Raw genomic sequence first — 15,172 nt, forward strand, 5'->3', positions numbered from 1 at the left:
AAAACTACAAAATTCAATGTAAAGCCTCCAAATATATTTTCTAGGCAACCTACAATACTGGTCTCTTCAATTATGAAGTCATATTCAACTGATTCAGCATTATTCAGTACTGTAGTACCATTATATTGCTTTTGACCAAAACAAAGCAATATAATGGTATTATGGTGCTGAAGATGGCTGAATCAGTTAAATCTGACTTCATAGTTGATGAGACCAGTACTGTAGTTTTCCTACAAAAAAAAATTGGATTCTTTATGTTGAGTTTTGTATTTTTTATTGAATTTACAAATGATTATATCACTTCTATTTATATTGGCTCCAAACAAGGCCTAAAGCTTCTGGAAAAACCGGTGTGCTACCCAGGTACCACTTTGCCCCTCTGTGTTAATTGGGTAACCCCCGGACCCCTGTCCCTTGGCCCGCTATGAGCTGCCCTTGATGACTGAAAATAGACTGGTCATTGGCCGGGACAGGTCATCAAGGACGGTCCTGGTGCAATTAGCAAGGGGAGTAACAACTTCCCTCAATGACAAGTGTGTACTGGCTTTTGGGGGAGTACCCTCAATGACAATAACTGAACTGTTTCATGACCAGAACATGTTGTTAATCACTGTTCTGGTCATTGAGTGGTCCTCCAATCAAGTACCAACCTGTTCCGGTCATTGAGGGGAGGAAATCTTGATGACACATCCATTCTGGTCATTGAGGACACCCCTTGATGACCTTTTTGATGAAAAAAACCGCCTAAAAGATCCAGGCAGTGCCGGATGTGGTGCCGGGTGCCTGTTTCTGGCAAAAACTGTGCAGGTACCGGCGGTGTAAATGGTACCCAGGTCTGTTTTGAAATTCTCTATGCTGGGGGTATACACTCCAGTCCTATGTGAGTGAGACTCATGGGCATTAAATTTTCTGGCAATTGGAGTTTTTGATTGTGCACTCCAAAGACTCTTGAGTCCTGGGGTCTGCACTCCAATTGAATTGAAGTACTGTAGTCTGTACTCCAACAATAGCGGGATTCAAAGTAGACCCGCGCATGCCACTTGCAAGGCAAGGCAAGCCGGCGTTCAACTCAAATGTTGAACATTGACTTGCAGTCTCCCCGCAAAACTGGGTTATGCAAAGTGACCTGCATGCACGCGCGGGTCTACTTTGAAACCCCCTAATAATTGGAGCCCACACTCCATCAACTCATCTCTTTTGAGAATATTTTGTAGTGCATTTAGACTGACCCTAAAAATAATGCGGAAAATTAGTAGTCACCACTCCCAGCAAATTTTCATTTTTGATCAACGACTTAGGGTGTTCAAAATTGATTTTTGAATATAATTTTACATAAAATCATAAGATTTATCAAAGTTTTGAGAGGTTCTTGAAATGAAGAGAACCCTCAACTTTCACCCCATCAAAAGTTTGGACATGTAGATCTGATGATTTTATGTATAAAGTGGTTTGAAAATCAATTTTGAACACCACAACTGTCAAACATGGTGTACCCCAAAAAGGGGCTTGGGTAAATGTGGGGTGGCAGGTTGAGAACCAGTCCTTGCTATGTTTGACCTTTGGGTGTCATTTTACCAAGCCTCTTTTCTGTTGCCCAAAAATTCCAAAATGGTTTTTGAAACCAAAACAAGAAGTTACCTGCGGTTTGTGAGGTTTGAGGGAATGTTTTCCAAAATGTTATGAAGATTTCCCACAACCCTGATTGGTGATGGTCATAAAAATAACAAAGTCCTTGACTTCCTCATTCCCTTCTCTGCACTGGCTCTCAGCCAATGGATTTGATTCAAAAATCCATTCCATTCAAGATTGATTCATTGTAAAGGTAATGGGCAAGCAACTCTCTTAAAGAACATCTTTTGGAAACTGGGTGAAACTCAACATTAGGGGGTATCAAATATGAACAAATCCACCATTATGTAATTGACTGGTTTGAAAAAACCCATCATTTTTAAAACATGCTGGTCCTTCTTTTACCCCATTTTGGGATCCACTGGTGAACAATTTCATTTTTGGCTAAGTGACTGGTTTCTAATTGTGGATTTCTCATATTTGATACCCCCTATTGGTATGTTTATATCTCAGTATTCTTCTATCAAATCCAATGTTTTACTGAGTCTAAACTGGGTCTGGTCCAAGAACTTCCTCACCAAATCAAAACCATATTATCTTAGAGCCACTGTCACAAGACCCAGCTTCTGTGACTTTTAGTCCCTCAGCCTGGCTCACCTCAACAGACTCAGCTATGTGGAGTTTGCATCAATGTTGCCAGAGGGGCTGCCCAAAATGTAGCTTAATGCACAAAATACATCTTACTGGATGAATCCATTGTTCATCTTGACACTGATGGTAACAATGAGCTTGAGAACCATCTGCAAGGACATGTAGTGTATGTACACCATCTGTTTTTTTAATAAATTCTAAACCCTACATATACTTCTTATTTATGGTTCTTTTTTATCTCTCCTCAAAACAACAGGTACACCACAAGAAAAAGTTGTGCAACTGCCACATGCAACATACTCCTCAGTCCTGTGTAACTTCCATTCTAGCCTATTCTAGCTCCACTCAAGCAAAAATCAGTCTTTTTTGTACAGTCACTACATATGCACAGTCACTACATATGCACAGTCACTGTGCATTGAAGCTTCTTCAAAGGCAACATATGTATGACAAAGGTTGAATTTCCATCACCAGATTCCTTAGAGCTTTCATATGTCAACTGGGGGACCTTGCTTGACTTTGTCTTGTAGTGGTCAAGTCTTGAAAGTAGTCTAGGAGCGGGAAATTTGAAGGTCAATATCTTCGAGAAGAATTGCAAACAGTTGACTCTTTGAAGACTGAGCTACTTACTTCGACGTATGTATGTATGTCTCCTCAATACTCCTTACCCGTTTCTCTCTCTCTCGCCGAATTTACGAAAAAAATATTACTCGATTTCCTCTCCCTCTCGACCCACTCACGCACTCGCTCCTCGCCCAGGCCGTGATGGCGGAAGAGGCTGAAGCCAGGATCCGAACAGGCAAGCAAAATCACACCGGAACCGAAACCATTCTCTCTGTCTTCGCCGTACCGGCCCAGATACTGATCCGCATCACCCCTCTCCCGCCGGCGTTTTAGCTCCGAACTATTGAAAATCACTAATGCTGCCTCTGATAAAGGCGCCCCGGAAGGCCACTCTCACCTCCCCGTCTCCACCGCCACCCGGCAGGGTAGGCCCCGCGAGACGCCCAGTCGGATTTGGCGCAAGCTCAGCAAGAGCCGTCCGAGCAGTAGCGACGGGAGCGGGGGGCTGTTTTGGAGACGGAGCAGGTCGCGGACGCGTGACAGAGCGTCAGCGAGTCTTCCTGTTCTGCACAAGAGGCCCGCTTGCCCTGGTGGAAGGCCCCGAGTACCCGAACCAGCCATCCAACAAGTGTCGAAAGACCTCCGCAGGCCACACGGGCGGGGCGGCAACGGAGGAAAGGCTACTGAAGCTCGGGGCCGTTGAAACGGTCCAACGATTCCTTCGGCGGCCGCAACCATCCGGTGGGCAAAGGCAAGATCGGCAAGCTCTTCCGTAAAGGTCCGTCCCTCTCCCCACCTTCCTACATATGCCCTTCAACTGGTTCAATTTTTGTGGGTGCGGGTTTGGTAGTCTTTCCTACGTATAGTGATGACTCCCAGCAACCCTGAAACCAATCCAATAACTAATTCCCTCTATTGGAGGGGGGCGCTGTCCCGTAGGGACCCTCCGAACAGCAGGTTTCATCGAGCCCGAGGCCCTGGGCAATTTGCTTCGCGCGTTGCTAGTCACCGCCGCTTGTCAATGACAGTTTCCGCAGTTGAGGAAAGGCATCTTTTTGATAATTTGTTGCTAATTTTTCTGAAATCAGTACTGTACATCAAAGCAAAAGGTTAATGATTGATGGATCATTTCGGGGAAGCTTTTTAGTCTGAATAGTAGAGATCAGTATCCGCTGATTTCTATCTGATACAATTTTTTGTTCGACCATTGATAACTATCCTTTTGAAAAAAAATATAAGTGAAGAAAACCAGAAGGCAAGAGGACATGCACATTGCAATAAAACAGAAGCCCGAATGTAGAAGCTTGAGTGCAGTCAAGTTAGATATGGGAGTGCTAGAGCAAACAGACATTACATCATTTTCCAAGCTACTTATCAGGTACTACTGCTACTACTAAGGTATTTACCAAAAAACAGCCTGTGCAGTTTGATCAATCAATGGAAGGAGGAAAATTGATGGAGTTTTTGCAGAATCGACCATAAGGGGTTGGTGTGGGGTTAAATCAAAGAAATCTAGCGTCCTCCACGTGCAATCTCCAACGCTTGCCGATCTTATAGCCTATAGGGAGTAAAAATTACGGGTACGTAAGTTAGAGGAGTACCACTTCAACTTTTGATGGGCTGCAGCGTGAGTGCATGTACCTGCTAAAAATCTAGCGGTCCACTGTGGGATCGGGCAATCCTGGAGAGTACATCCCCGCGGGAAACATCTTAGTCGACGTCGTCTGATTTTCGGCTTCGCGAACCCCACTGGCGACCGCTGCGCTCATGCAAACTGAGAAGAGGTGGGGGCTGAGGAGAATGACAGCGGCCCATTTCAAGCCAGCATTCAAAGCGGTGAACTGCATGATATCTGTTAATGATAGGGTGATGTGATAAAAGGGCGTATTGAGTCCGTGATTGATTGAGTGGTTGCGTGTTTAAGTGATTCGTTGGTTGAAGTGGGTGATAGTCAGACAGGTCGACCTGTTATAAAGGATCATGGGCCCCTCAACTCAAGTCATGCTCGGGCCGAGGGACGCGTGCAAGTGTACCCGTGTACAAATATCCATCAATCTGCCACAAGTAAACCCCTTTGTTCCTCAATTGATTCCTGATTCATTTCCCTCACATGGCTTTCTTGTACAATGAAGATGCAACTTCCATCTCACAATTTACCACTTGCTTAAGCGGGCGTTGTTCCGAAGCCTCGCATGAATAGGTATGTATCAGTTTAATGTCGGTCCATGTGATGATAGTGAAGAGGAAGGCCGGAGGGCACCTGATCACGGGGGGAAACAGGCTATGCAATAGCCTAATTCGTCCAATTCAAGCACCCTTGAGTATGTTGTAATCAGCATGTCCTCAAAATAAGCATCATGTCAGGTGGGGTAACCATGGGCGTATATCGGCGATTTCGTTACCAGGCTTCTCGCTTCGATGCCGCAACAGTAGTACAACGGTTTCGTACCGGCACTTGATACCTCTGTTCCAACCTTATGCTGAATCCCAAATCTGCAGGCAGCCACTCCAGTAACACAATTCGCCATTTTCATACCAACGCAGTTTTACTCAATTATGCTGGTGGCCGAAATCACAGCAGAAGTTCGGAGTCGTGGTAGACTTTGCCGACTTTGCAAGCGCACGCGCAATTCCTGATAGCGAAGCTGGATTCAGTCGAGCAAGCGAGACACATGTCGGTTAATATCAGCCGACGATTTCTGCTTTACGTACTCCTCAGTCAATCAACTGGAATAAGGAACAACGTCATACGTATTTGCAGATGTAAGTAAGTACTAGAGAACTCGCGTCGACGCGCCGCGAGTCCTTGGAACTGAATCTGTTGAATACTCCGCCGCGGACTTCTTGGTGATTCTAACACACGGATTAATCACCAGCAATCACCACAACAATTCAAGGTGCCCGCAGTGACTGCGCATCTGATTTTTCAGGTGACACTGTATGCGCAAACAATACCAGGATGTTGCAAGTGTCATGATTAACAGTAAAATTGTTGGTAAGAAAAATGTCCAAGATGAACATCCTCGTGTCATTAGGTGAGCCACATTGCAAGTTGGGGTTCCTGAAAATTGTAACACCAATTCCATTGTTAAGTCAAGAATCCAGGTACAGCAATGCTTCCAAGACCCCCTTAGTCATTGCAGTGAAACAGATTTCCCTGTTTTGTTCATTTGTAATTTGGAAAATTAATGGAAATTATTGCCAGGGAACAGATTGGTACACAGCTGATTCAGGTGTAGGAATGGTAAAGTTGTTGCCAATGGCCATCTTGACCTACTGGCCAAGCTGTCTGAGTCAATAAAAGAACTTACTGCCGGCTCCTTGGAAAAAATGGGCCATTTACCGGTCACAATGACCTGCCACTGTTGATCACGGTATGGTGCTCCCACGGTAGGCAGCGCGGTGAGGGGAAAGTGCCCCACAGCTGCCCTTGAGGGTCCAGATGGCCCAGCGGTAACCATCACCCACGGAAGCTTGGTGTATCCCCTGCAAAGACATAGTATAATCACTTTGAAGAGAGTGACAAGTCCGGTGTTTGAATCCCGGTGGACCCAACTCCTGGCCGCTACCACTTCTGCGCTTGGAAAACTGCACACCACCCATTCAACCTACTTGTTAGTTGTCCTCTTTACATGTATAAAAACTCTTCCATTTTCAATACCCTTTGCCCAATTGAATCAACCTGCAAAATGGTTGCACCCCATCCACCCCAAAAACCCACATCACAACTCATTTTCCCTAGTTGTTAAGATTGCCACATCCTCTACAGAGCTTGGCCCCATAGAAAAAAGTACTGGAAAAAAACAAACTACAAACATACGGATGTACTTCGCGCACTGCAAAAAACTCGTCGCGCACTGTGGGGGTCGTCCACTCGACGTCTCGGCCACAGTGCGCGGTAGCTCAAAACTCTTCGCGCACTGCAGCTAAAGCACTGTCCAAAAATAGATTTCCTTTTGCCAGATGTTAGAAAAGGCCTTCATTAACCCCCAGGAATAATTATGTCGAAATCAGGCCAGTGAACAAGACATGAAAAAGGTTCTACAAAAACCCCAAAAAATAGCATTCGAGCACCCCCAAACCCGTGGATACCCGATCCCCCTACCCCCGCACACAGCACTCTCCCCCGATACACTACATGTTTTGGCTTCATTAGTATGTACATAGCAACTTGCAGATTAACATCCGACATTGCTCCGACATTGCAAAGCTCTCCAAGCCATCGATGGATTCAAAAAAATCCTCTCCTCACATCCAGGTACCCGGATCTGAAATTCTGTCCGCCAAAGAACCGTCTGCCGAAGAACCGTCTGCCGCCGAAGAACCGTCTGCCGCCGAAGAACCGTCTGCTGCCGAAGAACCGTCTGCCGCCGAAGAACCGTCTGCCAAAGATGCCGAAGAACCAATCAAACCAGAAACGATTATGGCAGCTAATAACTTGATTCCTGCGCCCCCGGAGCGCGACTTTGGCTCGAGGGACGAATGCCTCGAGACAATCCAAAAGTGGGCTTTCGACCATGGATTCGCCATTGCAACAGCACGTTTGTACACTGTTAAGGGACAAAATCGCGTGGTTTATCAGTGCGACAAGTCTGGCCCTTACCGACCACATCGGGCGCCCAAAGAGGAGCACGAGGACGATCAAATTTCAAACCTGCACGACAGCTCTCAGAAACCCAAATCCACTTCAAAGCCCACAAAAATGAAGAAAGAAAGGGGAACTATCAAGACCAACTGCTCTTTCCGACTGACTGTCACGCACAATGCGGCTTCTGGAAGGTGGGAATTGATAGTGAAAAACCCGGATCATAACCATTCTCCTTTGGATTCTCCAGCGGCGCACATCATTCACCAAAGGTTAACGACCGAGCAATGTCTTGAGCTGGACAAACTCGCTTCTGCCGGTGTGATGCCTTTGAAAGCGAAGAATGTTTTAATGCAAGACACGTCGAAAATCCTCCTAGCATCTTTGAGCGCAATTCACAACTTCAACTACCGGAAAAACAGAAAAATTCGGGCGCAAAATTCTATGAAAATGATGATCAACTGCTTAAAATCAAAAGCTTTCAATTACAGAGTAAAATCCTCGACCAACATCCAAACTTCTGCCACGCACCTCAATGCCCTTTTCTTTACGCTTCCGGAATCTATGGAAATGGCAAAAATGCATTCAACATGCATTCTAATCAATGCGACTTACAAGACTAACCGCTACAAGATGCCTCTCCTACACGTTACTGGAATCAACTCGTGCAACCGATCCTTTACGCTTGCTTTCTGTTTCATGGCGAAGGAGCAAGAAGAAGACTTTACTTGGGCTTTGGAACAGCTTCAATCAGTGCTCCAACCGCACACGCCATCCGTTATCCTGACCAACAAAGAGCAAGCATTGATGAATGCAATTGAAACAATCTTCCCCGAAGCCCGGAACCTCTTGTGCCAGTGGCATATGGGTAAAAACCTTTATGCCCATTGCCGTCCCATTCTTGGGGATGATTCTTACTCTATTTTTTGCAAATCTTGGAACTTCTTGGTCGCTTTGAGCTCCGCGGCGGTCTATCAGAAGAACTTCACCAAACTGACAACCACCTGCACGCCCGAGGTTATGGAATACCTGACAAAAAATTGGATCCCCCTTCGCAATTGCTTTGTCAAGTACCTCATCAGCGACGTTCCACATTTTGGTAACGTCAACACGTCGCGAGTTGAAAGTCTTCACGCTTCGGTCAAGCGATTCCTCAAAGGTGCAAATTCTTCTATGCACACAACAATATCCGACATGCACGATGCAGTGAAACACCAGCTGCATGAGTTGATGATAGATTGCGCAGTCCAAAAACAGGTTCACTTGTTGAATCTTCCAGAAGTCCTCAATCAAATGTTGGGGAAGATATCTCACCATGCGATTCGGACTGCACAATGCCTTTTGCTTTCGTCAGATAAATTGGTTGATTGCGGAGAAGATTGCAACTACAATTTGCACATGGGTATCCCGTGCTTGCACAAGATGAGGCAGCTTGAAATCAAAGGCAAAGCTCTTGATCCAAGTGATTTCCATTCACAATGGCACTTGCCTGATGTTTCAGTACGTTTTTCTTTTCTATGTTTGCGTTAAAATACTAACTGAGAAAGGCTCTTTTTGTTTTGACCCGCAGAAAGTTGTTGTACCTCTTCCGTCTCAATCGAGTTCGCCTAGCAATGCAGATCTTGATCAACTGTTTCTGCGCAAAATCTACGAGCAATTCCAGAAACTAACAACATCTGAGAAGCCAAACTGCATTGCAGATTTTGCTTGCTTACTGGACCAAACAAATTTGCTGACTCCACTCGAAGATCCGGTCAAACAGCCGCACAAAGGACGACCGAAGGGGGCGCTAAAAAAATCCAAACCAACCTCAGAACGCTCAACCAAGAGAGATCCTTCTAGCTGGGAGTATCAATAACCCAAGAAGAAAGTTGGTTGGCCTAAAAAGGTTGCAGAGAGCAAAGAAGCGGCCCCTAAACAAAAGCGGGGACGACCTTGCAAGACAGCTAAATCTAATCTTCCATGTCACAAAAAGAAAGCAAAGGTATCCTCTGACACCAAAGGTGATCTTTCAGATGAATTGGTTGATGTTTCGGATGAATCAGAGACCTCTCTTCCTTGTGATCCTATGCCAATAGTGACCGTTGTGGAACTACTCTTGGGATGAATAGAGCTGGAGAGGGAATGGTGCTTTAATGGGCTGCCTCTCTGGGAACAAGAAAAAGATATAAGAGTGTGGACTCTTATGGAAAGGTGTGGCTATAGAGGATTCTTGAGATATGTCTTGAGGGTTACTTTTCTACTAATCTAATATTTTGTACACAGATATCAAGCTTGTCCAATCTGATTTATTGGCATAAGCAAGGCTAATGAATGGTGACCAGTGATCTGAATTACTTTGACAGGATCTGATGGGGAACAAATGAAGAGGAAAACAACCCAGTTTATATACACAAGAAAGAGGAGCCATGAGGAAACAAGGATAACCTGCAGGGAAGCATAGAACATTCTACTACTATAGGATGAAGCAGCCATGTGGTCAGATTAGTGGTTCAAGGAGTCACATGATGGTGTAATAGTGGGTGGGGATGATGCCATCTTCTGGGGGCTATGGTAAAATCTTCCTAGTTGGAGGAGGGGATATGTGAGACATAAAAGGGGTAGAATATTCTATGATCTAAGATAGGAGGAGTTATGAGTTTCAGGAAGTGTTTCAGGAAGAAGTAATCTAAGGATCTAAGATAGGAGGAGTCAGGTGTTTCATGAAGTGTTTCAGGAAGTAATAATCTAGGTGGGGTTTGGGGCTATGTCTAGTATAATGTGTATCATGTTGGGTTTGGAGGGTGAAGGGTTTCAAGGGTGCTTATACATCTTTGAGCACATGGTTCTAAGGAAACACTAGAAGAAGGGGGTAACATGTGATCTGGGTAGATGTTTGAGAATAGGGAGAGGGTTTATCCAAGAGAGGGGGAGTGTGGGAAGAGGGAATATTATTATCCAGGGTATGAACATTGAGTGGGGATGTTGAGGGGCTTGGGCTTTGCTGACAAGGGGGCCAGAGGTATGGGATTTATTCTTGAGGTGTGACAGCCTTGTGATTGATGGTTGCTGGTTTTCTGGGTAGATCAGGATTGGCTTACCACACCGTAAGTGTAAATGTATATTGTTGCCCATGTGACTAATTTAACAAAACTAATCACTCAATCACATGATATCACAGAGGTCTGGGTGTGTTGTTCAAAGGACAAATAATTGAGTGGTGGAGGCAAATGGAGAATTTAGCTTCAAAAAGTCAAACCAAAGTCAATCCGACCACATGGATGTAGATGAAGCAAATCACATGGCTGTAGATCAAGCAAATCACATGGATGTTGATAAAGTTGAAAATAATTCAGATTCAACTGAATCTGATACTGAATCCGAACATGAACAAGCTTATGACTGGGTCAGATTTGACCAGGTATGGTTTTAAACTCTTTTTATATGTATGTAGTACACCTGATCTTATGTGTTTGTCATTCATTCTAGGCTCATTGTCAGTACAACTTGGTGCCAACCAGATTAAGACATGCGATCTCAATGATCCACGACGTTGCAGGCGATGGACATTGCGGTTTCAGCTTGGCTGCTGTGAGTATGGGCCTAACCAATGACACTTCCTGGAAAGATGTACAAAAGGAAATGGTTGAAGCGATGGACACGATCGAGGTATACAAAGACAAGAATTACTTATCGATTGTGTCCGATTCAATTCCTTTTGATCGATTGCGATCAAACCTAAATTACTTCAGGCCGTTTGCGAAGCAAACCCATTGGATTAACTTTCCTTGACACGGCGATCTTCTGGCAGACGCGTTTCAACGACCAGTTATTCACATCTCCAATTTGATCACTGAGACTTACCTTCCTTTAATGCATGGGCCAACAACCAACCCCCCAATCTTTGTTGTTTATTTGGAAGGTCAGTATCACTACAACGCGATTCGATTTGAAGGCAGTATCTTTCCCGCACCTAGTATATCTCATCACTGGTTTAAATGGAGAAGCGCAGCTGCCTCGGCATGGGAGAACTTGATTCAATTGAATCGAGATGAATGGGACCGAAGATTTCCACAAGATCCTAATGTAACCCCCGTTGTGTTGGATATAGATTAGACTCAGGCATTTGCATTAGTAAATTTATTAATAAGAATTTTTTAATCATAGTTTTTCTTTCATTTGGTCATCTCCTTTTGCTTACTTGAGACGCAAAAATGCCTTTATGTGATGATTTCTTGTTTTTGATGCAAAAATGCCCCGGTGTGGCCATTTCTTACATTCTAAACACATTGCAGCTGCCAAAGATGGCATGAAATAACATCAATCAAATTGTCAAGGTGTTTTAAGGGCCCTAACAGAAAGTAAACACCCAATTTCATCTGGTTGTATGAAACCTACTAAGCATAATGAAATTGGACAAATACATAGCCTCCTGGGTGAATACAACTCAGGAAAACACCTAATAGTGCTTTTTGAACATGCTGCTTTATTCTTTCAAAAAATTGAAGCCCTCAGGCCTTGGGAACATGCTTCTTGGGCGGGTGCAGCGGTTTTTTGGACTTAATTTTGCATGATTTTTTGGGGGGTGAAGGGGCCATTAGATTTCATCAAGAATTTTTCAAGGGGCCTCTGAGAACCCAGACTCTTGATTGGTAAAGAAAAAAGTTGAAAAAAGCTATTCCTTCTTTTGGGGGTTTGTGCAGTGCGCGAAGAGTTTTGAGCTACCGCGCACTGTGGCCGAGACGTCGAGTGGACGACCCCCACAGTGCGCGACGAGTTTTTTGCAGTGCGGAAAGTACATCCGCAAACATAAATAACAAAAATGCATGTAGGTAGGTATCATGATATTCATAGTGTGCAATGCCAAAGGCAAAATTACACTTTTTTTTAAAAAAAAAGCTGCCCTTGTGGCAGTCCACAAAATTATGAGTGGAAAATGATCAAAAATTAAAACAGTGATAGCAGGGTGGGGGTGGATTTTTTTGAGAAGACAGAAGGAGGGGATACCCTTGGAGGAGGTGTAGGAATAAGAATTGGAGGAATCAGGTCCAACAAACGGTGTTGGAGAGGCGGAGAAGAGATGCACAAGGTTCAAAAATATGAAGATTGGGGACTTGGAGGTTGGGGATGAGGAAAAAAATCAGGAAATAGGCAAGTGATGGTATTCTCCTTGGATCAGGATGGAAATTGTATGGGGAACTTTTCCAAGCTCAGGTGGAGCTTGAACTATAGTCTAGGATGAGCAGCGTGTTGAGCTGTCTGTTAGTCTGCTACCATGATGTATCACCACAGTATGGAGGGCTGTCAGATTGACCCATGAACACTACCAACCAACCACCTAGCTGGAAGCCACAAGCGTCTGTAGCCTAGTTGGTAAAGGCAACACTCTAGTATGTGTCTCAGCATAGCTGAGGTCGTGAGTTTGACTCTCACCAGACACATCTTCATTTTACAGTCTCTACACAGCGTGCACCTGACCCTTGTGGATGACACACGTCAGCCGCTAAGACAACAACAACCACTGGAAAGCAACCAGAACAACCAACACAACAAGCATTCAAAATTCCACAACCAAACAACAATCAGAGAACAGAACTCCCAAAGCAAATTCTGTCCGCAGAACAGAGAAAATCCCAGCGGAGTGAGAGAGAGAAGAAGAGACATAACCAGGGAAAGAAAGCTAAAAGAATTTAATGAAACTGAACCTAAATTGGCAGAGGTGGAGTCCAAACCTTGACTATCTCAGGGGAGGGAAAGCTTGAGCTCCTGATCCTGAAACATCTTGAGTGTGGTTCTGCTAGTCCTGCACCAATTCCAGTGTTCCACGGTGTGTACCAGTATGAAAGCCACAAAATCACCTTTTTGTGTGTAAGAATTTGATATGCCTGTTTAACTTGTGGTGGCTAAATGGCTAAAATTTCATTCTTGATTGAATCCCCTATCTTTTCTTTGGTGTCTAATGCTGAGCTGTGATTTTTGGGGGTGAAGAAATCCCTTGCATTTTCTACAATATTTTTCAGTAATCCTTGATCAAAACCTTTGGTTAAGCCATCAATGAAGTCCTCAAGCTTGGGTAGGAGTTCCCATGTTGAAAGAGTTGTCCTCCACTCCTTGATATTCATTTCACATCTGATTCCGCTTGGCCAAACTTTGCCAACCTGGGGTTTTGCGCTCCATGCTGGAAGCTCTCTAATTTATGCTGTGGTTGAATAATTAGGGAGCACTGGTGGCTCAATCGCCATATGTGGGTCACAAGGTTTTGTGGTACTGTTCTGAATTACCAAAACTACATCAGACACAGCACACTTGTCTACAAATTGTTCTGTTCACTACAAGAAACAAGTTATGCAACTGCTTTCAGTTGACATGCAAGATGCTCCAGTATAATGGCCATTCAGACTAAACCTAAGTAAATAAACTTTTTTCTTTGCACAGTCAATGTGCATTGAATCTTTGTTGAACTAACATATGACAAAGAGTCAGCTAAACACCACCTGCTCACTTTCAGTTTGCAAATGTCAACTGATGGCAGTTGCACAAATTTTTCTTGTAGTGATTGCTCCATTCTGGGGCTTTGAGGCAGGATAGGGAAGTGGGGGGGGGGTTGCCAAAGGTGTGTGGGAGTGATGTGGAATTTGTGGCAATGTACTGGGGGGAAAATGGGGTGCATGTGGTGGTTTATATGGGCGCGGGTTGGTAGAATGCCACTCAGGGGCAGTGCGGTGTGGAATGCACATGCTGCTGAAAGAAATGGGCCACTGCACTACACTAACCTAATTGGAAAATAACTGTTAGTGTAGCCATTTTGTTGACTCCCAAATTCATGTTATTTTTTATCTCAGATACAAGTATCCATACTAACAATAACAGGAAATAACAGCAATGACAACAATAACATGCCTTTTATTTCTACTAACAGGACACAATAGCATTTATTGCTGTTATCCATCACTATTTCCTGGGCAAGTTCCTGTATTTTTAGCAACACAAAAAACAAGATAACAGAAAATGTTGTTATTGTTAGCTGGTTTTGGCTCAAATACACTACACTAACAAATAATGTCAGTGTATTGGCCCACCATTGCCAGTGCTGGCTTACAGCACATTTGCGGAACTAAGCACTTGTGTGGTGATGTCAAAATGCTCAGACACAATCATTCAGGGAGGACAGATCAGGAGCTGCACCTGGATAGCAGAGCGGAGTGAAGGGCAGTTCTGGACTCTGAAAGATCAAGAGTGTGGACTGAATAGCAGCGGCACAGCAGCAGGTGAGACGGTGTGTACTGGTGATTTATATTGGCAAGTGTGGTAGAATTTCCACTTGGTGATAGCACGGGCGGGAATGCACAAGCAGCTGAGCTCAGGATGCATTCTGGTGACATAAGCATTGAGGATGATTTCAGAAAAAGCACAATAAGAAAGCTTTGGAAAGTCACACGCGGAAAGAATGCACAGATTGGAAGTTATGAAAACGGGCAGGGTTGGACTGCGGCGGACCAAACACGGGACTGCTAGCAGCGGGTGAGCTAGGGCAGCTGAAGTGGGTGGAGCTGGCAAGAGACCGACTGGTGGGGGCTAGACAGAGGACGTGGGAGGTCAAGCTTTGGAGAGGAGCAGAGCCTGGGAAAGTGATGTGCGGAAAGCGGGTGGAGATGACGGACTAGTGCGGGAAAGTGTGGAACTGCAGGATTGGGTGGGAACGGAGGCGTGTGTGGCGTACCTGAATGTATCCACTGTGAGATCACCTGTAACCTTCTGTAACCATTGACTACTAGCAAATCATGTAAGCAGCTGATATTATGTAGGAAATTACAGCAAGAAACT

At 44.6% G+C, this 15,172-nt stretch overlaps 2 protein-coding genes across 2 annotated transcripts; one reads left to right on the top strand and one right to left on the bottom strand.

The window, feature by feature from the left end:
* Positions 1-2,985: 2,985 nt before the first annotated feature.
* Positions 2,986-3,560, top strand: PtA15_5A925 (uncharacterized protein; the record flags this gene model as incomplete). Its single annotated transcript, XM_053169738.1, has 2 exons — positions 2,986-3,066; positions 3,159-3,560. 2 exons carry the CDS (start codon positions 2,986-2,988, stop codon positions 3,558-3,560), a joined length of 483 nt encoding a protein of 160 aa, XP_053020905.1.
* An 876-nt stretch (positions 3,561-4,436) lies between these two features.
* On the bottom strand, positions 4,437-4,631 carry PtA15_5A926 (uncharacterized protein; the record flags this gene model as incomplete). The annotated part of the gene is made up of 1 exon (XM_053169739.1): positions 4,437-4,631. One exon carries the CDS (start codon positions 4,629-4,631, stop codon positions 4,437-4,439), a length of 195 nt encoding a protein of 64 aa, XP_053020906.1.
* Between the last annotated feature and the right edge of the window lie 10,541 nt (positions 4,632-15,172).

The sequence above is a fragment of the Puccinia triticina genome, chromosome 5A, assembly GCF_026914185.1.
Source record: "Puccinia triticina chromosome 5A, complete sequence".
NCBI lineage: Eukaryota > Fungi > Basidiomycota > Pucciniomycetes > Pucciniales > Pucciniaceae > Puccinia > Puccinia triticina.